At 40.3% G+C, this 26,610-nt stretch overlaps 1 protein-coding gene across 1 annotated transcript in view; it reads left to right on the top strand.

Moving 5' to 3' along the window:
- The first annotated feature begins 6,887 nt into the window (after positions 1 to 6,887).
- The window catches only part of GPATCH1 (G-patch domain containing 1), a 77,821-nt gene continuing 58,098 nt past the window's right edge, over positions 6,888 to 26,610 (top strand). Inside the window, exons 1-5 of the mRNA XM_077132241.1 lie at positions 6,888 to 7,009; positions 13,348 to 13,482; positions 16,471 to 16,556; positions 18,022 to 18,182; positions 18,825 to 18,922. Coding sequence (XP_076988356.1) covers positions 6,937 to 7,009; positions 13,348 to 13,482; positions 16,471 to 16,556; positions 18,022 to 18,182; positions 18,825 to 18,922 — 553 coding nt within the window. The 5' untranslated portion in view covers positions 6,888 to 6,936. The remainder of the gene's footprint in view (positions 7,010 to 13,347; positions 13,483 to 16,470; positions 16,557 to 18,021; positions 18,183 to 18,824; positions 18,923 to 26,610) is intronic.

Genomic DNA, 26,610 nt, shown 5'->3' with positions numbered 1-26,610 from the left:
TATTATAATACTTTTCCATCAGTTGTAACAAAGGTACTGGACCAACACTCAGTGTCAATAATAGGGAGGTATAAGGAGCAGGGGGGTTTTCTTTTTGGAGCAATGAAAATATTCTAAAATTGACTGTAGTGTTGAAAGCACAACTCTGTAATTATACTTAGAGCCATTGATTATACACATTGGATGGATTGTATGGTATATGAATAAAACTGCTTTAAAAAAAAAAAAGAAGTGAGTAATGGAATAGCTAAAATGAAAAAGGCCAAAAGTATCAAGTATTGATAAGAATATGGAGCAACCAGAATATTCATACATTAGTGGTGGGAGTATAAGTTGGTACAATTATTGTAGAAGACTGCTATTGCCTATTGTTTCAGTTTGATAAAGGTGCCAGAATGCAATATACCAAAAATGGATTGGCTTTTACAAAGGGGATTTATTAGGTTACAAATGTATACTTCTCAGGCCATGAAGATGTCTGAATTAAGGCATCAACAAGATGATACCTGGACTCAGATGAAAGACTGCCTGCATCTGGAACACTTCTCTTAGCTGGGAAGGCACATGCCTGGCATCTCTATTGGTCCTTGCTCCTGGTTTGCTGCTTTCAGCTTCTGATTCCAGGATCCTCTCTTAGCCTCTCTGGGACAAACTTTGGATTTCATGTCCTAGCTTAGCATCTCCCAGGGCATTATCTGTCCCCAAGCATTGGTGCTTTCGTCAAAATGTCTCCTTCTTAAAGGACTCCAATAGGCAGATTAAGACCCACCTTGATTGGGTGGGGTCATAACTTCACAGAAACAACCTAATCAAGAGATCCCACCTAACAATAGGTCTGCACCTACAAAATTGGATTAAAAGAACATGGCTTTCTGGGGTATGTAACAGTTTCAAACCAGCACACCTACTAAAGTAGAATATATGTAAACCTGATGATCTTGCAATTTCACTTGCAGGTAGATACCCAAACAGAAATGCATTCCTCTCTTTGCTATAAGACATGTACAAGAATGTTCATAACTGTCCTATCCAAAATATGCCCTAACTAGAAACTACCCGAATGTCCATTGACTATAGAATGGATAGTAAATTGTGTCATATTCATATAGTAGAAAATTATGCACAAAGAAATGAAAAACTTACAATTATGTGCATCATGGGTGAATCTCACAAAAATAGTATTGTTGAGCAAAAGAAGCAATGTGCTAAATACTGTAGGATTCCATTTTTAACATTTTTATTGTAAAATATAACATACAAAGCAAAGAAAGAAAAAAAGCGATAATTTTCAAAGCACACTGCAACAAGTAGTTACAGAACAGACCCCAGAGTATGTCATGGGCCACTACTCCACTCTCTCAGCTTTTTCTGTCGGCTCTAAAACACTGGGGGCTAGATGGCATTTTAATAGAGTGATTCAGCAGTCATATTTGTCTATTAAATCCTATTCTCTCTGTTATACCTCCTCCTTCTCCCCTAATCCCTCTCCCAAGCCATAGGAATCCCTGGGCAATGCCCATTATGACTTCTTCATGTTGAGAAGGGGGGTAGATAAAAGATAGGGGGTAGGGTAATTAATTGATAATTTTGGAGAGGTTAGTCTCTCTGGGATTCAGGATTCATATGACCTAGGAATCCTCTGGGAATTATAGGTTCCAGGAAAACAAACTTAATGCATGAAAGATTTATAGAGTCTCAGTTCGAGCCCAAGGTCTTCTCAAGAGTTAACAGGATACTGGTTGGGGTTTAGCAAACCATGGCAATCAGCACTATCTAACTGAAGCTTGCCCAAGGGTTGCCTCCAGAATAGCCTCTCAACTCTACCTGATCTGTCTTGGCCACTGATACTTCACTGTATTAGGTATCTTTTAATGCCTCTTTTCCTCCCCTTGGTCCAGAAAGCATTGTTGATCCCATGGTGGCAGGACCAGACTCATCCCCAGGAGTCATGCCCCACACCACCAGGAAGACCTTCACCCCTGAATGTCATGTCCCATGCAAGGGAAAAGGGCAATGACTTTTCTGGCAGACTTGGGCCCAAACAGAGAGAGGCCATATCTAGGCAACAAAGAGGCCACCCAGAAAGAACTCCCAGGCCTTGCCATGTGTAGTCCTAGCTTCTCCCCCACAGAAACAAGTTTCATAAGGACAAACCTCAAAATCGAAGGCCTGCCTCATTTTCCTGGAAGTCCCCAATAGGGGAGAGGGTACCCAGGGCTTCCCAGATGGGAAAGTTCAATAATTCCTTACATATACATATATACACACCTCCCCCACCCCCACCACTTCAGACCCACTACAGTCTGAGATGTGTCCTGGCATTTTACCAAGCTACACAGAACTACAAAGCCTCATTCCCACTCTGGACCCCAAGAGTCTGGGGCGTTCAAATGAGCTATCCAGACAGGTTCATTTAGATTATGTTTTACAGAAGCTTTAGATTCTAAACATAATGAACCTTTCTGCCTTTGGTCCCATATGGTAGGTGAACGTATAGGGTACATACACTATCATCTTTTACCCTGTATTCTGATTTACCTTAGACCCAGCCAGGTTGGCTTCATTTTAAACTCTAATTGAGGCCTGATCTCCCCTTTGATTACTTTGTTATTGTACGTAGCTATGCGAACCTTCAGGGCTGCAGCATGCCATCTCTGGGTTCCAGGTGTCACAGAGTCACTCAAAGTCCCAGGGAAATACTAGCTGATACACATACAGCCCCCCAGCATTCAGAAATACACTTACAACTTCATCCAGACTAAGTGTGACTGCTATAAGGGCTTACAAATCTAGGCTCCAATTTTCTTATAAAGATAATCGAAAGAGACCTTAGCATGTTTGTTCTTTTGTTTCTGGGTTATTTTGCACAATAAATTGTCTCCAAGGTTTATTCAATTCATTACATGCCTCTTGACATTCTTCATTTTCGTAGTCACCCTGTATTCCATCATATAAATGTATCACATTCACCATTCTGCTTCTCAGTCATTGTACTCTTCAGCTCCCTCCCCTACTGAGCATCATTGATAATGTTCAAAATAAATAAACCATGTCTTAACAATTTGCACAATCAGCAGCACTCTCAATTTTAGACCATTTTCATTGTTCCTTACCAGAATCATAATAGCAGAATCCTGCAGTATCTATCCTTTTTTGTCTGATTTATTTCACTCAGCGTTATATCCTCAAGTTTCATCCACGTTGTCAGATGCTTCAACACCTCATTTCGTCTTACTGCTGCATAATATTCCACTGTTATGTGTATACAACATTTTGTTTATCCATGCCTCTGTTGATGGACATTTGGATTGTTTCCATCTTTTGGCAATTGTGAATAGTGTTGCTATGAACATCGGTGTGCAAATGTTTGTTCATATTATTGCTTTCAGTTCTGGATAAATACTGAGTATCGGTATTGCCAGGTCACAGGCCAACACATTATTTAGTTTCCTGAGGAATTGTCAATGTGTTTTCCCTAACTGCACCATTTTACATTCTCATCTGTACAGGCCAACACAATATTTAGTTTCCTGAGGAACTGTCAATGTGTTTTCCCTAACTGCACCATTTTACATTATCATCTGTACAGGCCAACACAATATTTAGTTTCCTGAGGAATTGTCAATGTGTTTTCCCTAACTGCACCATTTTACATTCTCATCTGTATGGTTCCATTTTATATAAAGTATAAAACAGACAAAAGTAGTCCATACTCAGATTATTGCTTCTGGGATTGTGGAGATTTTCTATTTCTTGATCTGCATATTGCTACATGTGCTCACTTTGTTAAAATTCATTGAACTGTGCCACAATAATTAAAAAAAAAGTGATATCAATTTCCAAGCACATAGTCAGAGCAGGTCTCTTTGGAATCTATGAGTGACCATTACTCTGCCAATACTGCCAGCACTGACGTGTGGAAAGGAGAAAATATTACTCTACCAGCCTCCCCAGATGAATCAGCCCCCTCTCTTTATCTCCAGTTTCTTGATAAGGTCCTGAGATATGTGCATTCTTGCCTGTGTGAATAAGAAAGAAAGATATGTAATGTTTAAGCTGCTACCGCTTTGCATAAAACACTGTGCTGTTTCACCCTTCCCTCTGCCAAGAATTGGGCATATTGGATATAAGAGACCAGGGCTCAGATAAAGCATTCCTAATCATCCCCTTGTGAAGAACAGCTGAGAGTTATTCCTTGAGGACGCTGCAAACACTTTGAAGGGCCCCCTTTCTCCTGAACCTCAGTAGTCAGATCTCAGAAGGCTTGGTTTATTACAGTTTTACCAATCGCTTATGATTGTCAAGAATCCACTGATGTGAAAACCTCAATAATAAATTTATTGGGTTTTCTTTGCCCCTTTAGAAGCTATAAACCATAATAAAATAAATTTGGGTTGTTTCGAAATAGAAACAAGGATTTTCGTGACTTGTCTGGGTAGATGGATTTGTCCACAATCTACTTAACTTCCCATATCTACATTGACCTTCACAATAATTGTTGATGATCAGATGATGATCCTAGGGCTTGGCCAGCTTCAAGAAACAAAGATCCTTTTCTTTTAGTATGATAGGTTGAAAAATGAAAATTAATTGTTAATATAATTAATGTCACTGAATTGAGTACTTGAAAGTGGTTAAAACAAAAAAAATGTTATGTCGTATATAGGTTACTACAATAAAAATTAAAAAAAAAAAAAAAGAAAAAGAAAACTATACCACTGGCATGAAAATGTTTTGGAGAGAATGAACCATGGACTTGCTTAGAAATAAAAATCCAAACAGTATACGGCACCCACGTGTATCCCTCCTACCCTGATATGGTTTGTTTAGGAAATCACTGTTACTGGTTCTTGAGGAGTTGACTAGAGATAAATTGTGAATATTTTCATATATTTGTGGATATATTGCCCTTCCCAACGACTTGGCTATTATTTTTTCTTTCAACACAAATAGCAGCATCTTGGGTACTCTGCCTCACCCCTGCTTTTCTCATTTAACAACATATATTAGAAATCACTCTTGATCAGCATTTATTTTAAATACAGTATTCCATTATATGGATTGTTTATGTTAACCTGCTTAACAAATTATGATGGTTGGGGCCTCAAGCTGGATCCTGGGCTGGAATATCTATATATATAGCCTCTCCATGTGACTTGGGCTTCCCCACAGCATGGACGTTGGGTTCCAAGACCAAGCATGGCAAGAGACAGAAAGGTAACATTGCCAGCTTCTTAAAGCCTGGGCCTGGAAAGGACTACACTGTTACTTTCACTGGATCTTTTAGGTGGGCAATCACAGAACCCTGATTCAAGGGGAGGGGACAGAGACTCCACTTTTCAATGAGAAACCCTTCAAGCAACTTTGGAGCTATATTTTAAAACCACTACAGAAGTACATGACTTATTTAACTATTCCTTCCTTCATTCTCTCAAAAATAATTTACCAAGCACCTACTTTGTGCTAACTGTTCCATGCTGAGAATACAGGAAAAGAAAAAAAAATCTATGCTCTCATGGAGCTTACTTTCCAAGGAGGGTAGACAGACATAAAAAATAAGTAAATCAAATTATACAGTATGTGAGAAGGTGATAAGTGCTGTGGAAAAATATGAAGCAGGCAAGGGGGGATAGGGAGTAGCAGAGAGGGATTAATTTTTAGAACTAGAAATGTGTAAATAGGGTCAGAGAGGACTTCACTGTTTGAGCTGGGAAGGAGGTGAGGGAGTGAGTCATATGATATATGGAACAGCTGGGAGTGTGCTTGGAATGCACAAGGAACAGCTCCACTCCCAGATAATCAGATTGAAGAAGCCTGAGGGGATGGGGAGTGAGAAGAGACAGGAATTTCCTTTTAACAAGATCCCAGGTGATTCTAACTCAAGTGACCTTCTGACTCCAGTTTTGAAAATCTGGCCTTCCCAAAGAGTTTTCCCCTCAGTCTCACTCTTTACTAGTTGAGCTTCAATTTCCATTTTTGTAAAAAAGGTCTGTGGGTGGGCCAACAGCACCCAATTTGACAGATATGTTTCTTTAGGTTCAGTAAGGCAGACGCCAGCCCCCACTCTATATAAGCCTGTTGCTTATTTGCATTTCCCCCCCTTTTCATTTCAGTTCTCTCTCTCTCTCTCTCTCTCTCTCCCTCCCTCCCTCCCTCTCTCTCTCTCTCTCTCTCTCTGTTTATTCCTTCCTTTCCCTTTCTTTTTTCCCCCGCACCCCTTTCTTCTTTTCTTTCATTCTCCCTTTCTTTTTCTCTTTGACCCGGTGTTGTTCTCCTGGGCACTGAAGCTTCCAACGGTTGTGAACCCTTCCAGGGGCCTGCAAGGGGACTCCGCTTACTCCTACAAACCCACAGTGATAAAAAGGTGATATATTCCAACCCCCCTTCCGCTGTTTACAACACACATTTCTGCATCTTCTATCCCCTCCCCTCTATCAACAATAAGTGAAACAACAGCAGGGAGATCTGGCATTTTCGAGAGAACGCAGGCACTTTCCCTGCAGGTGGCAGGTGGCGGAGAGGTCCGGGGAGCGACGTGGAGGTGGGCGGAGTGGGGCAGGCAGCCGGACAGTGACAGCTGGCAGAGGAAGGGGCGGGGGGCGGTGGGTGGGTGTCGGTTCTCGCAACCCAGAGAACCTGCCCCGCGGCCAGACAGCTGGATGGCTCTATCCTTTCCCAGGGGCCTCGCCTGCTGGGATGGCTGTCAAATCCCTCAAGGGAACTCATGCCCGAATCTGTGTCCCCAGTGATTGGCCCAAGAACCCCCAGCGGAGGGTCCGAGGCGTTAGGGAGTTTGAGTCGGAACCGGCGCCTTCCCGGCCTTGTTGTGGATCTAGGCCCTAGAGCGCCGATTTTGTTCGTGGAGCAGAAAGGGCGGAAGGAGTTTGGTCCGTCGAGGCCGCCGTAGCTAGGGGGCGGAGCCTATGAGCTGGCAAAATGGCGGCGCTGGACAGTGACAGCGATGAGGACCTGGTCAGCTACGGGAGGGGTTTGGAGCCGCTGGAAGAAGGTGCAGGCCGAATTGGGTGGTGGGGCCTGTGGAAAACAGACCGAGGGTCCAGGATTCAGGGCAAACACATGCAACTCTTTGCACGGCTTTAGCTGGCTCCTGGGAAAGGGCTTGCTCACTACCGGAACGTAGAGACGAGGGAGGCGTGGACCTCGTTTTCGGGGCGCTTATGTTCTGGAGGGACACATGAAAGACTCAGAGGGATGGAAGATGTAAAAATGACGAAACAGGCTCGTGTGAGCGTGTGGGCAATATCTTTCTCAGGAGGGCACGTTTGTCCCCAGACTTGAACCAACCATGGGAAGATCTAGGGGCAGCATTCCAGGCTGAGGGAACAGCAAGTGCAGAGACCCTGAGGTAGGAGCCAGTTTGATAAATTGAGGACAGGCAGGACTAGTGTGGGTGCAGCAGTGGGCATTAGGAGGAAATCGTTTGGAGATGATGTCAAAAGGGCAGCAGGAGCTAGATCTTACTTGCTATGGTAAGAAACTTGGATTTTATAGTGTGTTGGAATCGTGGAAGGGTTGCACAAAGGAGGAATGTATATTTTAAAGATTATTGTATCTTTCATTTTGAAAATAGATGTATTGGGAGGAGGCAAGAGTGAAGCAGGAAGACTAGTTATGAGACAGTGGTGGCACGGACTGGAGCGGTAGTGGTGGTGGTAAACAGGGGTCTGAATCAAGATATACTTTGAAAGGCAGAGTTGACTGTACTTGCTGGTAAATTGAATGTGGGGATGAGGGCACAATGAGTTAAGGATCTCACGTGTTTCTGGTCTGATCCATTTCACTGACTTGAGTCACTCAGCAGATACTTATTATATACCTATTAAGGGCTCATGGCAGTGCTGGACGCTGTGGGAATGACAGAGGAAACATGGTAGCAATGTTGGGCTAGAAGTTACATGCAGACCTCCTATTGGTGGGAACTTCTCCCTCTCCCCACCCTCTCAGTTGGCTGTTTCTTTTCTTCTGGCTACACCTAGCCAGGTTGTGGTTCTGGGGCAGTTCACCATGCTCCTTTTAGATCCTGGACCAACTTCTATCTTCTGCATAACAAAAGGTAAAGAGAGACCAATCTCCTGATTACTTTTTATGTGTTTGAAGACAACCCTTGTGTTTTCTGTAAGACGTCTCTGGCCCATGCTCAACATCCCCCAGTTCCATAATAAATTATGTTTAAAGTCCCCTCAACCCTCCTTGAGATGCCCAAATTTTTCAGAGTCCTTCTCCAAGTATTGGTCCAGAGTGTGTGTACAGCAGGGCCATTGTGATACTTTCTTTATTCTAGAGGGTTGGCAAGCACATTACCCCATAATTTCAAAGAATTTGTTGATAAAGTTCCTTTCAATTTTTTTTTTTTTTTTTTTTTGCATGGGCAGGCTTCGGGAATCAAACCTGGGTCTCCGGCATGGCAGAAGAGAATTCTGCCACTGAGCCACCATTACACCGCCCAATAAAGATCCTTTATCTCAGGAGTTTTAAATCTAGATGAGAACAAAAGTGCAAGATTCACATGTGCTAAAATGAATATTGTAGACAGGAAATAACCTACAACCTATATAAGCTTACAAAAACTGGGATGGAAGGATGGGGTTCCCTTGAAAACTGGTTAGAATTTAGCTACGTAGGAAGAAGAAACATGCATTGGTGGAGGTCATTACAGCAGTATTAGACAGCTGTTCATATAATTTCTACATTTCTGGTTATTTTCTTGTGAAGTAATATACTGTTTTTCTCTGTTTTTTTTAAAATTTTTTTGTCATTTTATCTTGTGAAGTGATGTATTGTAAGTCATCAAGCTCTGACACAAATTTTTCTAATCCTTCCTGTTTTGATGGTGCACAAAATCTAAATGAAACCTACTTTTTGAAGTAGAAGGAAGGGACATTTGATTTGCAGACTTTTTATTTCTGGCCTAAAAAATCCTTTAACTTCTTGATGTTAGAAAGTTTTGAAGATTAATTCATTGTTTTCTAAGCACTTTGAAGTTTAGATGTACTCTTAAACTACATTTTACAATATGACATACTAGACCAATAACCACTTTTACTTCCTGCTTTGAAGTTTTAGTGACAGGTTAGACAAACATTGGTAGAGGAGGGTCCCCACACGTTAATTTATGTTGCTGACCCTGACCGAAAGGTTTATTGGGTACTTAACTAGGGAGCCTAGAGGCAGTGGCTGAACTTATAGACATATAGGCCCTCTGACCTGAAAGGAATGAGTTACCAGCACTTATTTCCTCTTTCCCTTGAGACTTTCATTTGCCTCTGGAAGATTCCTTATCTCCAGTTAATTCTGTACCCAGATTAATTTTAGAACCATTTTCCTGTTCCTCAGTGGTGTGACTCTCCAGTTTCCTTTGCCCACAGAACATGCCACAGACCCTGCAGCACCGTGTACAATGCCCTCTGCACTGTCTCCTGTTCTGGCTCCATCTTCCACTCCTTCCCTGCCCTCCAGTCAGAGTGGACTACCCTTTCGTTACACCCGGTGGTGTCCTTTTATACCATCCTTCTGTTTACTCATGGAATTTAGTGCCTCTGTTGGGAATTGTGTCTCCATATGCAAAGATCAAAATTCTGTTCATGCCTAAGGATGGCTGTGATATGGTGGTCCTTGCACATTGTCAGAAGAATTTTTGTAGTGCAGCAGTTTCTTCTGCTGGACTCTGAGCACCCTGAGAACAGGGATGGAGTTGTGTTTGTTTTTCCAAACCTGTGGTTTAGAATAGGGCTGTCTCCGTGGCAAGGTCCTTTGTAAATTTGTGGTTGGGAAAAGAGTGAAGGATGATATGGATGTCATCTGAACTTGGAGGGAGATTACACACTTGATTTCAGCTTTATTCTTATTAGCAGCCCACCTCAGGCCAACTGCCTAATCAGGGTATCCTCATCTATAAAGGTGCGATACATGAGATAATAAGTGTGAGATGAAGGGGTTAGTTATTATTAGTGGCAATGATTATAACAGGGCCTAGCTAAAATGCCACATCTTCCCTGAAATATCCCCTGTTACTGTGGGTAGAGGTGGCATCTCCTCCCTAGGAACCCTGTGGTCATGCTGCCTGGCACTCATCACCTGTCGCCACAATTCCACTTAGTTGTCTGCAGATCTTATCTCCCCTTTGAGATCAAGAGCACCTGCAGAACAGTGAGCACAGCACCTAGAACTGGTGGGATCTGCCCTCTCTTACTTAGCCAGGTGGTTACACACCCCACTCCACCCCACCCCTAAGGGAATTTAGCAATGGCTAGAGACGTTTTTGGTTGTCACACCTTAGTTGAGAGAGTACTACTGGTATCAAGTGGGTAAAGCCAGAGATGCTGCAATGCACAGTACCAACTCCCACAAGAATTGTCCCAGGCACACATGCAGTAATGGAGTGTGTTTACTGCATTTCTGAGAATTGATGAAGATTTTGGATGGGGGACCAAAGTTGTAATTGTTTAGAGTAAAATGAAATTGTAATTGATATTTACTGAGCTTCATTAGGCACTGTGCTTAACTCTCTGTAGATTTATTCCCCTTCACGGCTAGATGAACTCCATTAATACCCTAATTTTACGGTTGTGGAGAAGCTTAGAGAGATTAAGTAACTTGCCCAGGGCCATGAAACTAGCAAGTAGTAGAGTTAGGGGGATTTGAACCCAGATCTGTTCTTCAGAACCCACTGCCCTGATGTGGTTCATATTACAAGAATGACCTGAAGACTTCACAAGCTGCAAGTAAGAATTTAGAACTATGAGGTTGGAAACGCCTTTACTTTTTTTTTTCTTTTTTGATTTTTAACTTTTTTTATTATATAGTATAACATATATACAAAGCAAAGAAATAAAAAAGCAATAGTTTTCACAGCAGTCTTCAACAAGTAGTTACAGGACAGATGCCAGAGTTTGTCATGGGCTACCATACCATCTTCTCATATTGTTCCTTCTAGCTGCTCCATAATATAGGCAGCTAGAGGGCTTAAATATTTTTTTATCATCACAATTGATTGACTTTCTTTCTTTTTTTGTGTGAAAAATAACATAAATACAAAAAAGCTATAAATTTCAAAGCACAGCACCACAATTAGTTGAAGAACATATTTCAGAGTTTGATATGGGTTAGTTACAATTCCACAATTTTAGGTTTTTACTTCTAGTTGTTCTAAAATACTGGAGACTAAAAGAAGTGTCAATTTAATGATTCAGCATTCATATTCAGTTGTTAATCCTATCTTCTCTGTATAACTCCACCATCACCTTTGATCTTTCCATCTCTCTCTGAAAGGGTGTTAGGCTATGGCAATTCTAAATTTTTCATATTGGAAGGGTCTGACACTAATATGGGGTAGGGAGATGGAACTATCTGATATTCTGGAGAGGCTGGGCTCAATTTCAGGACTTATCTGGACCAAGGACCCATCTGGAAGTTGTAGATTTCTGGAAAGTTCCTTTACTGTTTTGTTCTATCTTCCAGAAATTGAAACAGAAGTAACAGGTACATGTGGACTTTAGAACACATCTCACCTACTGTACCTAATTATAATAATAGTAATAGCAATAGCAGCTAGCATTTTGAAAGTATTTATTGTATGCCCCTGTTCTTCATAAGCACTTTACAGGCATTACCTTGTTTCATTTGCATAACAACCCTAAGATATAGATGTCACTATTAGTCCCATACTCATTTTACAGACAAGGAAATGGAGGCACAGAGAGATTCCAAGTTGACCAAAGTCCCAGAGCCAGCGCAGGTGGAGTTGGCCTTAAAATCCAGAGCTCTGTGACTCAATCTCATGCCCTTACCCACTGTATAACTTAACTTTATAACGAAACCTTTGAAAATAACTTCATGGTTATTTTTTGTTTTAAATAATTTCAGCATTTTGAATTGGAGTTCATAAAATTAGGCTGTAATTTGTGTTACAGTACCTGACATGTCAGGAAGTAAGGCTAAAATGTGTTGGATTAAATTCCTTTTGCTTATGTGATACAGCAATCCAGCCCTTTTCAACAAAGTAGGAAAAAGAGTAAGATTCTGGGAATCAGGAGATCTGGGAATAAGTAAACTTAAGGTCTGGGGGAAATGGGCAATACCAAAGAAGGCTTCTGGATTCAGGGAAATACCGTAAAGTTCTAGAAGAGCTATAAAAGTGTTCTTTCTGTCGATAGCCTCTATATGCCATGGTCATCACAGCATCTGCCTCCTTCGTTGTCAGGAGATTTCAACTCCATCTCTTAGAATTCTGCCCCCACTCCCCCTGTATAATTTGGGTTTTGTAATGGAATTTAGGGAGAAAAGCAGGCCATTTTTGCTAAAATATTCTTCTATCGTTAATAAGAGATACCTATAATTATCTTAGAACTATAAAGAAGCTTGATAAACTATATTGTTTCTAAAGTATATAAGAAAAATTCATTATGTTTAAGAAATTACATTTATGAATGAAGCCAATCAGGTTGGCATTAAGGTAATTCAGAATACAGAGGTAAGGAAGAGATTGTCTGTATTTTAGAACCTCATCTACTCTTTGAGACCAAAGGAAAAAGTTTATTTTGTCCAGAACCTAAAGTTTCTGTAGCATGTAATCTAATTTAGCCTGTCGGGATAGATTATTTAAATAATCCAAACATAGGGAGCTCAGAATAAGAAAGAGGGCCTTTAATCCTATATAGCTTAATGTATTACCTGGACAAATCCCAGCGTATGTTAAGCAGGTAATCAAATAGTATTGGCAAAGTCCCTTGAGGGATGGGAGAAAAATTGTGGAACTATCAAACTTTACCACTGGGGAAATCCCTGATATTGTGTCAAGCATTAGGGGTACTCAAATCAGTAGGCCAAGCCCTTGATCTTGAGGCTTGCTCCTGTGAAGCTTATGTATGTAGGGGAGAAGCTTAGCCTACTAATAGGTGTGCATTATTATTATTATTCCGGAGGACCTATTGTTGCTCAGATGTGGCCTCTCTCTAAGCCCAACTCTCCAAGTGAAATCATTGCTTCCTTCCCTGTGTGGGACATGACATCCAGGGATAAAAGTCTCCCTGGGAGTATGGGAGATGGCTACCAGGAATGAGCCTGGCCCTGGCACCGTGAGATCAACAATGCCACCCTGACCAAAAGAGGGAAAAGAAATGTAACAAATAAGGTATCAGTGGCTGAGAGAGTTCAAATAGAGTCGAGAGGCTACTCTGGAGTAAGCGTCACTTTTACGCAAGATTCAGTAAGAATTTAAATTCCTAAAAAAAAAAAAAAAAAAAAAAAAAAGACATTTTCCGAAAATCCAAAATACTTTCTAAGCCAACATCCCCTTGTCTCCTCATTCAAAAAAAATTTCTTTTTTAGGTGAAAGACCGAAAAAACCAATTCCTCTTCAGGATCAGACTGTTAGAGATGAAAAAGGAAGGTATAAGCGGTTTCATGGAGCCTTTAGTGGAGGTTTCTCTGCTGGGTACTTCAACACTGTTGGCTCAAAAGAAGGTATGATTTTGTTATTTATAGCTATTGTATTGCTAAAGCAAACAATTAAAATAGTATAAGATACCCTCTCAGCACCACCCCCCCAACCGTGTTCTAGTTTGCTAGCTGCCGGAATGCAATATACCAGAAACAGAATGGCTTTTAAAAAGGGGAATTTAATCAGATGCTAGTTTACAGTTCCAAGGCCAAGAAAATGTCCCAATTAAAACAAGTCTATAGAAATGTCCAATCTAAGGCATCCAGGGAAAGATACCTTGGTTCAAGAAGGCTGATGAAGTGCAGGGTTTCTCTCTCAAGTGAGAAGGCACATGGCGAACACAGAGTTTCTCTCTCATCTGGAAAGGCACATGGTGAACACTGCATCATCTGCTAGCTTCTTCTCCTGGCTTCCTGTTTCATGAAGCTCCCCAGGAGACATTTTCCTTCTTCATCTCCAAAGGTCACTGGCTGGTGGACTCTGCTTCTCATGGCTATGTTGTTCTGCTCTGCTCTCTGAATCTCTTTCATTCTCCAAAATGTTTCCTCTTTTATAGGACTCCAGAAATTTATCAAGACCCACCCAAATGGGTGGAGACATGTCATTACCCAATCCAGCTTAACATCCACTCTTGGTTAAATCACATCTCCAGGGAGATGATCTGATTACAGTTTCAAACATGCAGTATTGAATAGGGATTATTCTACCTTAATGAAATGGGATTTTGATTAAAACATGGCTTTTTTAGGGGACATACATCCTTTCTAACCCCCCCCCCCCCTTTTATTTTCTTTAAATATTTTAGCACATGTACCATAGTATCCTTTGAATGTTTGGAATGTTTCCAGAATTAACTTCTGTGTTATTCATGAATTAAAACTTGAAGATGAGAGAGATTCTTTCTACTTTAAAAAAATAATAGATGCAATCTCACAAGATGATTAAATTATAATAATGACTTCCATTTTATTGCATTTTACCATGTGCAGTGTACTCTCACAGATTTATTTTGTTAACCATTAAACATCTGTTGGTTCCCATACAACTCGGTGACTAAGGAGGGCAGGTAGATACAGCTATTTTATGGATGAGGCCATGTGAGGGTCAAAGTGGTAAAGGAGCCAGCATAAGGTTAGATATTGCTGCTGGTGGAGCCAACAGCTGCTCTTCTGCTGATGCTGGGATCTACAGCATCACTGCAGATCTATATGCTTTCAACCTGGAGAAATATAAATGAAACTTTTCACATTGTGCAGTGTAACAAGTTTCATATTGTTTTAAGTAATGTGTGTGTATATATGTATATATATACTTTTAACAGTTTAACATAGAAACTTATTTTAACTGGAAGGAAATGGCTTTATATATCTCTGTGATTAATGAAAAATGAACTGATTAATAGCACTTATCAGGAACAAGAAGGGCCAGATATTATATAGATTAAAAAAAATAATTTAGACACAGAAATAATAGTAAAATAACGATGAAAAGCAGTAGAAGAAAGGGGAAAAAAAAGCAAGGCAAGAAAAATACTTGGGATAAATAAAATGGTTGAAGTTTGATATCCAGAATATTTAAAGATCAGTCTCCAATGATCAAATGGTCTAAGTATTTGAATAGTTGACTCCAGAGGAGCTAGAAATGCTATCTGGACTATTCAGCCTTATTATTAAGAAAAGCAAATGAAAGTAACCAAAGCTCTATTAAATCGGCACACCTATTAAAATGGTTGGAATGACAGTAGAGTTGTGAAGTAACAAGTACCCTAATACATTGCTGATTGTTGGGTAATTTCAAGCAGTGTATCTGGAGGTGGTTTGATCTCTACTTAGGGTACTTTATTCTAAAGAATTAAAAGAACAACAGTAACCCTCTTTTTATCTGTATTACGATTATAGCTGTGCTATATATTATAAATAAGTTGCTTGTGGGGGGTTAGGTAGACTGTGGTATATTAATGCACTGGAATCTCTTTTTACCATTATGAGTGACAAATTAAAGGACAATATAGAAAGAAGGCAAAGACTGTAGAAATCCAAAGTGAGGAAGGTGCTGGGCTCATATCCTAGGGAATATGCCACTGTCACTCCTCACAGGCTCAGAAACTTGCTGCTCCCACCTACCAAGAGTATTCCTCTCCTACACTCCTCAGCTCCACAAGACCCTGAGGAAATCAGAAAGGAGGTGCACCAACTCTTAGAGAAAACTAACAAAATTTGTCTGCAGAAGGTTTTAGATAAATTTGAGCTCCATAACATTCTCTCTAGAGACATGGCATATACTTGGTGATCTTGGGTGGTGAGGAAGAGGTATCAGTTATAAAACTCAGGTTTGATGGAATTGAGGGTCTAGTATAGCCATCACTCTTGCTTGGACCAGACACATCTGTTATCTAAATTTTTGAGAGTGGGTTGTATACATCATTTTCCTCTAACACTTCACACTTCCAAGTACATTTCTTAAGAATAAGCATACTCACTGTGTAAGTGCCTTAAGTATAGCTACCAATTTCAAGAAATTTAACTTTGATACAAAGCATACAGTGTTACTCTCTCTTTACCCATCCTTTCCTGGCTATCTAATATATCTTGATACATTGTTTCTTTAGATATGTTAATATGTTAGTGCAGATTGCTGTTCTGCTGTGCCCTTTAAGGTAACCTTGAATCTTTCTACTCAGATCTATCTGTATTCATTTCACAGTTTAACTTTCAGTGCATAATTTGATTTTTCTTTATTCCAAGTTCTTATGGGGAAACCTCACTGTATCCACTAAGTTCTGACAGTAGGGGACATGGGGATTAATAAGAAGATTAAAGAATAATTATGTATATATAAGCAGTGAGATGGGAAAATAGCTACAGAGTTTGTAGTTATTAGATGTTTCAAATCTGTACATGTCATTTAATTACTTAGTTATAAACCAAAATACTATGAAGTTTATAGTATTATATATATAAAGTTTATTATATGAAATTTATAGGATTATAAAGTTTCTCTTTTCTTTCAAGGATGGACACCCTCGACCTTTGTATCTTCGCGACAGAACAGAGCAGACAAATCTGTTCTTGGTCCTGAAGATTTTATGGATGAGGAGGTGGGTGTGCAAAACTTCAATTGCCTTTCAAAGCTAGTGGGATGTGTGTAGTCGATTGTAGTGGCACATTCTTTCTCCCCAGAACGTCTAATGTAGGATTTCCTCTTTGTAAGGCTTTATCACTTAAGTGTTTGAATTACTGTGCCCTCTATGGTAATGGATTCTTGTTCACTGGGGCAGCATCTTATGCTGGGGCTGGTTTCTAAAGTCAAGAGTGTAATGGAAAAATCATGTACAAACAGCATTGCCCCCGAAATGAAGTACCCATGGGCACCACTCTACAGCTTTCCGCAGACTGCACACTGCAGTTTAAGGAACAGTGAACAACACAGAGAGAGGAGTGAAAGGGTGGCACCCACAGGTGTCTGGGAACATTGTTAGAGCAAAAAATACCCAGCAACATCTTAGAGGTAAGGAGGTTGACCAGGGAATTCCACAGTGGTTCTATCAGCCTACATGTGTACTCCCATTTTCATTTTAAAATTAAACCCCTGTTACCTTAATACCTAGTTATAGATTTGTGATGAAGATTAAATAAAACACTTAGGTCAGGATGCTCTCCTCGCAGGCATCCCCTGCATGGCAGCTTGTCCTTATACTAGCTTTCCTCATGGTTGCAAGACAGCTGTAGTCATTCCAGGTGGCACAGCCAGCACAACAATATCCAGTGGAAGGAGCATGTTTTTCTTGATATCTTTTCTTAAGAACCAAGAAAACGGGCGGGCCACAGTGGCTCAGCAGGTAAGAATGCTTGCCTGCCATGCCCGAGGACCCGGGTTCGATTCCCGGTGCTTGCCCATGTAAAAAAAAAAAAAAAAAGAACCAAGAAAATTTCACATAAATCCTACAGTGAAATTCCCCTTATATCCAGTTGGGCTAATTGTTCCACATGCCCATTCCTAAAGCAATCTGTTGCAAGGAAAGGGAGACCAAAAGATATGATTCTTTCCAACTCCTTCTCCTCTACTTCCCCTGCTTCACCTGGGTGCTAGCTGGTACAGAGAAAAGCAGGTGCCTAGGCAATACTAGGGCACCCAGAAAAGAGGAAGGGGAGTGGGTTTCGGACAGACAGCTGACAGTATTTGCTCCAGTAAACACGAAAGCACTACACTCAAGGCCTGTCACACAAGGGCACACAGTCTTGCTAGTTGTGAAACTAAGATTTACTCCCTTCATATTAATCTTTGAAAAATTGTCAAAAAGAACTTGGCCCACACTTACTGTCTTCCCAGCTTGGTAGTACTTGTTGTGGCCCCACTGAGCAGCTCCCATTATGTCTCTGTCCTTGACCACTGGCCTTAGCTTATATGAGAGTGAGGTTATGAGTCAGTGTGTAAAGAGAGTCTCTCCACTTATCCCTAGCTGCGTTTCATAGTTTCAACTTTTTTTTTTAAATAAGTAAAGCTATGAGGTATAATCACTTTTCAAATAGAAATATAAGTAATTCTGTTTGAATTTTTTAAAGGATCTTAGTGAATTTGGGATAGCACCAAAAGCGATTGTTACAACAGATGATTTTGCTTCCAAAACCAAAGACAGAATACGAGAAAAAGCCAGGCAGTTAGCAGCTGCTACTGCCCCCATTCCTGGAGCCACTCTACTTGATGACCTCATATCACCAGCAAAGTGAGAAGAATTTAATTCTAGATTTTTCCATTCTTGGCATCCCTCCTTTGAGCATGTGTGATTATCTTAGCTAGGAGTAGTTTGTAAGTAAGAGTAGCCTTTTCAGCATGAATGAAAAGATGAAAAGGGGAGTTTGTCAAAAGAATATTGTACTGTTACTGCATGGAGCTCAAAAGCTCCAGCCACTGACCATGCTGTTTGGGCTCATGGAAGCTAAAGAAGTGAATCAGAGCAGCTGCTCTCTCATCCCCTTTTTCACAAACCTGTGAACTCTCCTCCCTTACTCTGCTCTCTCTTTCTGCAAACCTCCTTGTTTGCCTGGGTACATGATAACATAATGTGACAGCCTCAGATCTTTCTGATTTCCCAGGCCACATGTTTAGAAAGACTGTAGAGTCTCCATGTGCCCATTCCAGATGCCCAAGAGAGATGGCATCTCATGGACTTCCCCAGGTCAGGTGTCCATGCCATGTTTAGTGAGCTGTGGCTGGAGTGGCAGGGTCACACAGCTCTGACAGGAATAGGGGAAATGTCTCAGGCAGGACAGGTATATGAGCTCAGCAGGAACCCCAGAACTGGTTATTTTATACTGTTCCCTAATGTTGTCAGAAGACGTTCATGTTCAGTGTTTTACTATCCTAGATTATCTGTGGGTTTTGAATTGCTAAGAAAGATGGGGTGGAAGGAAGGACAAGGAGTTGGTCCTCGTGTGAAGAGAAGGCCACGACGACAAAAACCTGGTAAGTATACTGATTGTCATTCTTTCTACAGGATACCTTTTTTTTTTTTTTCTGGATCTTAAAATTTATTACAAAGCCACAGTAACCAAAACAGCATGGTACTGGCACAAGGACAGACATATAGATCAATGGAATTGAATTGAGAGCTCAGAAATCAACCCTCACATTTATGGCCAATTGATTTTTTTTTTTTTAATTTTTAATTGGAATTTTTATTGAGATAATTATAGATTCACATACAATTATATGAAGTAAGACAGAAGGATCCCTTGAACATTTTACCTACTTTTCAAGTAACATCTTGCAAAACTCTAATACAATATCCCAACCAGGACATTTACATTAGTACAATTCACTGATTTTAGTCAAATTTTCTCAGTTTTACTTGTACTCATCTGTGTTTTTTTGTAAATTCTGTAAAATGTTATCACATATGTAGACTTGTGTATTCAACATGATGGTCATGGTACAGAACAGTTCCTCAGCCCAAGTACCCCTCATGCTGGTCTTTTATAATCACACCAACCTCCTTCCTGCATCCTCCCATCCTATCCCTGGCAACTAGTAATCTTTCTCCATTTCTATAATTTTGTTATTTCAAAAATGATATATAATTGGAATGCTACAGTATGTGAGTTATTAGGGTTGGATTTTTCCACTTGGCTTAATTCTCTAGAGATCCATCCAAGTTGTTACTGGTATCAGTAGTTCATTCCTTTTTATTGCTGAGTAGTATTCCATGGTATGGCTATATTGCAGTTTGTTTAACCATTCATCCATCGAAGGACAATTGAGTTGTTTCATTTTATTAAAAATAAAGCTGATGTAAACATTTTTGTACAGGTTTTTGTGTGAACATAAGTTTTTGTTTCTCTGGAATAACTGCTTAGGATTATTTCACTAGAATAAAAGCCAGTTACTGAGTCATATGGTAGTTGCATGTTTAGATTTTTAAGAAAGTACTAAAAACTATTTTCCATAGAGGCTGTAGCATTTTACATCCTATCAGCAATATATGAGTGAGCCAGTTTATGTGCACCTCCACCAGAATTTGTTATTGGCATTATTATTTTTTATTTTAGCCACTGTATTGGCGGTGTATGACATCTCCTTGTAGTTTTTTTTTTATTATTAATTAACGGAAAAAAAGAAATTAACCCAACATTTAGAAATCATACCATTCTACATATGCAATCAGTAATTCTTAACATCATCACATAGATGCATGATCATCGTTTCTTAGTACATTTGCATCGGTTTAGAAGAACTAGCAACACAACAGAAAAAGATATAGAATGTTAATATAGAGAAAAAAAATAAAAGTAATAATAATAGTAAAACAAACAAACAAACAAACAAACAAAAAACCTATAGCTCAGATGCAGCTTCATTCAGTGTTTTAACATGATTACTTTACAATTAGGTATTATTGTGCTGTCCATTTTTGAGTTTTTGTATCTAGTACTGTTGCACAGTCTGTATCCCTTCAGCTCCAATTACCCATTATCTTACCCTGTTGCTAACTCCTGCTGGACTCTGTTACCAATGACATATTCCAAGTTTATTCTCGAATGTCCGTTCACATCAGTGGGACCATACAGTATTTGTCCTTTAGTTTTTGGCTAGACTCACTCAGCATAATGTTCTCTAGGTCCATCCATGTTATTACATGCTTCATAAGTTTATCGTGTCTTAAAGCTGCATAATATTCCATCGTATGTATATACCACAGTTTGTTTAGCCACTCTTCTGTTGATGGACATTTTGGCTGTTTCCATCTCTTTGCAATTGTAAATAATGCTGCTATAAACATTGGTGTGCAAATGTCCGTTTGTGTCTTTGCCCTTAAGTCCTTTGAGTAGATACCCAGCAATGGTATTGCTGGGTCGTACGGCAATTCTATATTCAGCTTTTTGAGGAACCGCCAAACTGCCTTCCACAGTGGTTGCACCATTTGACATTCCCACCAACAGTGGATAAGTGTGCCTCTTTCTCCGCATCCTCTCCAGCACTTGTCATTTTCTGTTTTGTTGATAATGGCCATTCTGGTGGGTGTGAGATGATATCTCATTTGATTTGCATTTCTCTAATGGCCAGGGACATTGAGCATCTCTTCATGTGCCTTTTGGCCATTTGTATTTCCTCTTCTGGTAGGGGTCTGTTCAAGTCTTTTTCCCATTTTGTAATTGGGTTGGCTGTCTTTTTGTTGTTGAGTTGAACAATCTCTATAAATTCTGGATACTAGACCTTTATCTGATATGTCATTTCCAAATATTGTCTCCCATTGTGTAGGCTGTCTTTCTACTTTCTTGATGAAGTTCTTCGATGCACAAAAGTGTTTAATTTTGAGGAGCTCCCATTTATTTATTTCCTTCTTCAGTGCTCTTGCTTTAGGTTTAAGGTCCATAAAACCGCCTCCAATTGTAAGTTTCATAAGATATCTCCCTACATTTTCCTCTAACTGTTTTATGGTCTTAGACCTAATGTTTAGATCTTTGATCCATTTTGAGTTAACTTTTGTATAGGGTGTGAGATATGGGTCTTCTTTCATTCTTTTGCATATGGATATCCAGTTCTCTAGGCACCATTTATTGAAGAGACTGTTCTGTCCCAGGTGAGTTGGCTTGACTGCCTTATCAAAGATCAAATGTCCATAGATGAGAGGGTCTATATCTGAGCACTCTATTCGATTCCATTGGTCGATATATCTATCTTTATGCCAATACGATGCTGTTTTGACCACTGTGACTTCATAATATGCCTTAAAGTCAGGCAGTGCGAGACCTCCAGCTTCGTTTTTTTCCTCAAGATGTTTTTAGCAATTCGGGGCACCCTGCCCTTCCAGATAAATTTGCTTATTGGTTTTTCTATTTCTGAAAAATAAGTTGTTGAGATTTTGATTGGTATTGCATTGAATGTGTAAATCAAGTTAGGTAGGATTGACATCTTAACTATATTTAGTCTTCCAATCCATGAACACGGTATGCCCTTCCATCTATTTAGGTCTTCTGTGATTTCTTTTAACAGTTTTTTGTAGTTTTCTTTATATAGGTTTTTTGTCTATTTAGTTAAATTTATTCCTAGATATTTTATTCTTTTAGTTGCAATTGTAAATGGGATTCGTTTCTTGATTTCCCCCTCAGCTTGTTCATTACTAGTGTATAGAAATGCTACAGATTTTTGAATGTTGATCTTGTAACCTGCTACTTTGCTGTACTCATTTATTAGCTCTAGTAGTTTTGTTGTGGATTTTTCCGGGTTTTCGACGTCTAGTATCATATCGTCTGCAAACAGTGATAGTTTTACTTCTTCCTTTCCAATTTTGATGCCTTGTATTTCTTTTTCTTGTCTAATTGCTCTGGCTAGAACCTCCAACACAATGTTGAATAATAGTGGTGATAGTGGACATCCTTGTCTTGTTCCTGATCTTAGGTGGAAAGTTTTCGATTTTTCCCCATTGAGGATGATATTAGCTGTGGGTTTTTCATATATTCCCTCTATCATTTTAAGAAAGTTCCCTTGTATTCCTATCTTTTGAAGTGTTTTCAACCGGAAAGGATGTTGAATCTTGTCACATGCCTTCTCTGCATCAATTGAGATGATCATGTGATTTTTCTGCTTTGATTTGTTGATGTGGTGTATTACATTAATTGATTTTCTTATGTTGAACCATCCTTGCATACCTGGGATGAATCCTACTTGGTCATGATGTATAATTCTTTTAATGTGTTGTTGGATACGATTTGCTAGAATTTTATTGAGGATTTTTGCATCTGTATTCATTAGAGAGATCGGTCTGTAGTTTTCTTTTTTTGCAATATCTTTGCCTAGTTTTGGTATGAGAGTGATGTTGGCTTCATAGAATGAATTAGGTAGTTTTCCCTCCACTTTGATTTTTTTGAAGAGTTTGAGGAGAGTTGGTACTAATTCTTTCTGGAATGTTTGATAGAATTCACATGTGAAGCCATCTGGTCCTGGACTTTTCTTTTTAGGAAGCTTTTGAATGACTAATTCAATTTCTTTACTTGTGATTGGTTTGTTGAGGTCATCTATGTCTTCTTGAGTCAAAGTTGGTTGTTCATGTCTTTCCAGGAACCCGTCCATTTCATCTAAATTGTTGTATTTATTAGCGTAAAGTTGTTCATAGTATCCTGTTATTACCTCCTTTATTTCTGTGAGGTCAGTAGTTATGTCTCCTCTTCCATTTCTGATCTTATTTATTTGCATCCTCTCTCTTCTTCTTTTTGTCAATCTTGATAAGGGCCCATCAGTCTTACTGATTTTCTCATAGAACCAACTTCTGGTCTTATTGATTTTCTCTATTGTTTTCATGTTTTTAATTTCATTTATTTCTGCTCTAATCTTTGTTGTTTCTTTCCTTTTGCTTGCTTTGGGATTAGTTTGCTGTTCTTTCTCCCGTTCTTCCAAGTGGACAGTTAATTCCTGCATTTTTGCCTTTTCTTCTTTTCTGATATAGGCATTTAGGGCAATAAATTTCCCTCTTAGCACTGCCTTTGCTGTGTCCCATAAGTTTTGATATGTTATGTTTTCATTTTCATTTGCCTCGAGGTATTTACTAATTTCTCTTGCAATTTCTTCTTTGACCCACTTGTTGTTTAAGAGTGTGTTGTTGAGCCTCCACGTATTTGTGAATTTTCTGGCACTCCGCCTATTATTGATTTCCAACTTCATTCCTTTATGATCCGAGAAAGTGTTGTATATGATTTCAATCTTTTTAAATTTGTTAAGACTTGCTTTGTGACCCAGCATATGGTCTATCTTTGAGAATGATCCATGAGCACTTGAGAAAAAGCTGTATCCTGCTGTTGTGGGATGTAATGTCCTATAAATGTCTGTTAAGTCTAGCTCATTTATAGTAATATTCAGATTCTCTGTTTCTTTATTGATCCTCTGTCTAGATGTTCTGTCCATTGATGAGAGTGGGGAATTGAAGTCTCCAACTATTATGGTATATGTGTCTATTTCCCTTTTCAGTGTTTGCAGTGTATTCCTCACGTATTTTGGGGCATTCTGGTTCGGTGCATAAATATTTATGATTGTTATGTCTTCTTGTTTAATTGTTCCTTTTATTAGTAGATAGTATCCTTCTTTGTCTCTTTTAACTGTTTTACATTTGAAGTCTAATTTGTTGGATATTAGTATAGCCACTCCTGCTCTTTTCTGGTTGTTATTTGCATGAAATATCTTTTCCCAACCTTTCACTTTCAACCTATGTTTATCGTTGGGTCTAAGATGTGTTTCCTGTAGACAGCATATAGAAGGACCCTGTTTTTTAATCCATTCTGCCAGTCTGTGTCTTTTGATTGGGGAATTCAGTCCATTAACATTTAGTGTTATTACTGTTTGGATGATATTTTCCTCTACCATTTTGCCTTTTGTATTATATATATCATATCTGACTTTGCTTCTTTCTACACTCTTCTCCATACCTCTCTCTTCTGTCTTTTCATATCTGACTCTACTGCTTCCTTTAGTATTTCTTGCAGAGCTGGTCTCTTGGTCACAAATTCTCTCAGTGACTTTTTGTCTGAGAATGTTTTAATTTCTCCCTCATTTTTGAAGGACAATTTTGCTGGATATAGGAGTCTTGGTTGGCAGTTTTTCTCTTTTAGTAATTTAAATATATCATCCCACTGTCTTCTAGCTTCCATGGTTTCTGCTGAGAAATCTACACGTAGTCTTATTGGGTTTCCCTTGTATGTGATGGATTGTTTTTCTCTTGCTGCTTTCAAGATCCTCTCTTTCTCTTTGACCTCTGACATTCTAACTAGTAAGTGTCTTGTAGAATGCCTATTTGGGTCTAATCTCTTTGGGGTGCGCTGCACTTCTTGGATCTGTAATTTTAGGTCTTTCATAAGAGTTGGGAAATTTTCAGTGATAATTTCTTCCATTAGTTTTTCTCCTCCTTTTCCCTTCTCTTCTCCTTCTGGGACACCCACAACACGTATATTTGTGCGCTTCATATTGTCCTTGAGTTCCCTGATGCCCTGTTCAAATTTTTCCATTGTTTTCCCGATAGTTTCTGTTTGTTTTTGGAATTCAGATGTTCCATCCTCCAAATCACTAATTCTATCTTCTGTCTCTTTAAATCTATCATTGTAGGTATCCATTGTTTTTTCCATCTTTTCGACTTTATCCTTCACTTCCGTAAGCTCTGTGATTTGTTTTTTCAGTTTTTCTGTTTCTTCTTTATGTTCAGCCCATGTCTTCTTCATGTCCTCCCTCAATTTATCGGTTTCGTTTTTGAAGAGATTTTCCATTTCTATTCGTATATTCAGCATTAGTTGTCTCAGCTCCTGTATCTCATTTGAACTATTGGTCTGTTCCTTTGACTGGGCCATATTTTCAATTTTCTGAGCGTGATCCTTTATCTTCTGCTGGCGTCTGGTCATTTAGTCAGATTTCCCTAGGTGTTGGACCCAACAGGTTGAAAGATTTTTCTGTGAAATCTCTGGGTTCTGTTTTTCTTATCCTGCCCAGTAGTTGGCGCTCGTGGCACACGTTTGTCTGCGGGTCCCACCAGTAAAAGGTGCTGTGGGTCCTTTAACTGTCGAAAACTCTCACTGTGCGGGAGGTTCGCCAGCCGAAGCGGCTTGGAAGAGTGCCAGCCGGCCCGGGACTCTGAACGCGGGGAGCGTCGCCGGCCGCTGCAGCCCGGGAGAGCGCCCGTCCGAATTTCCTAGTCGGCCCGGGGCGCCAAGCGTGGTGGAAGGGTACCAGCCGCCGCAGCCCGGGAGAGTGCATCGTTCCCACCTGGACCGGGGAGTCACGTGTTTGGAAGGGACCCCCCCGGTCACCATTCTCCGTGGCCTGGGGATTTCTGATCCAATTCTCTCAGTTAGTCCGGGGGGCCTCGCATGGTGGGGGCGCCAACCGCCGCCGCTTGAGGGGACCGCCTGCCCAATTCTGCCAGCTGGCCCGGGAAGGAGGAAGGGAGGGACTCTGGCCGCTTGCTGCCCCGCCCGGGAAAGCCCGCGCCCCTCGACGATCTCACTGGAGCTGGTTCTCCCAGACAGTCAGCCGTTCCAGGATGGGGTACGCTGTCTTTTTTATCTCTGTCGTGGCTCTGAGAGCTGTTCTGTATCGTTTCTACTCTCCTAGTAGCTGTTCTGGAGGAGGAAAGGTGAGGGTGGCAAGGCTGTCGAGGACGGTGGCGGAGGAGCCGGTGGTGGTTGGAGAGCCGCTGGAGTAGGAGGAGAAAGGGAAGGATAAGATGGCAGATGGAGTGCCACCGGAGCAGAAGGGGAAAGAGAAGGGCAGGATGGCAGCGGGAGTGCCACCGGCAGAGAAAGAGGAAGAGGAGGGCTAGATGGTGGCGGGAGTGCCGGCAGAGAAAGAGGAAGAGGAGGGCTGGATGGTGGTGGGAGCGCCGGCGGAGAAAGAGGAAGAGGAGGGGTAGATGGCGGCGGGAACGCCGGCGGAAAAGGGGGAAGAGGAGGGCTAGATGGAGGCGGGAGCGCTGGTGGAGAAAGAGGAAGAGGAGGGCTAGATGGCGGCGGGAACGCCAGCGGAGAAAAACTACAGTATACCTTTTAAAACAGTTTTTATTGTGGTAACATATATAACATAAAATTTGCCAATTTATTCTTTTAAAATGTACAGTTCAGTGGCATTAATTACATTTAAATGTTATGCCACCATTACCATCTTCCATCACCAAAACTTAT

The sequence above is a fragment of the Tamandua tetradactyla genome, chromosome 16 (genome assembly GCF_023851605.1).
Source record: "Tamandua tetradactyla isolate mTamTet1 chromosome 16, mTamTet1.pri, whole genome shotgun sequence".
Classification (NCBI taxonomy): domain Eukaryota; kingdom Metazoa; phylum Chordata; class Mammalia; order Pilosa; family Myrmecophagidae; genus Tamandua; species Tamandua tetradactyla.
Note: the sequence above shows the minus strand (reverse complement) of the source record. Positions and strands in the feature narration are given on the sequence as shown.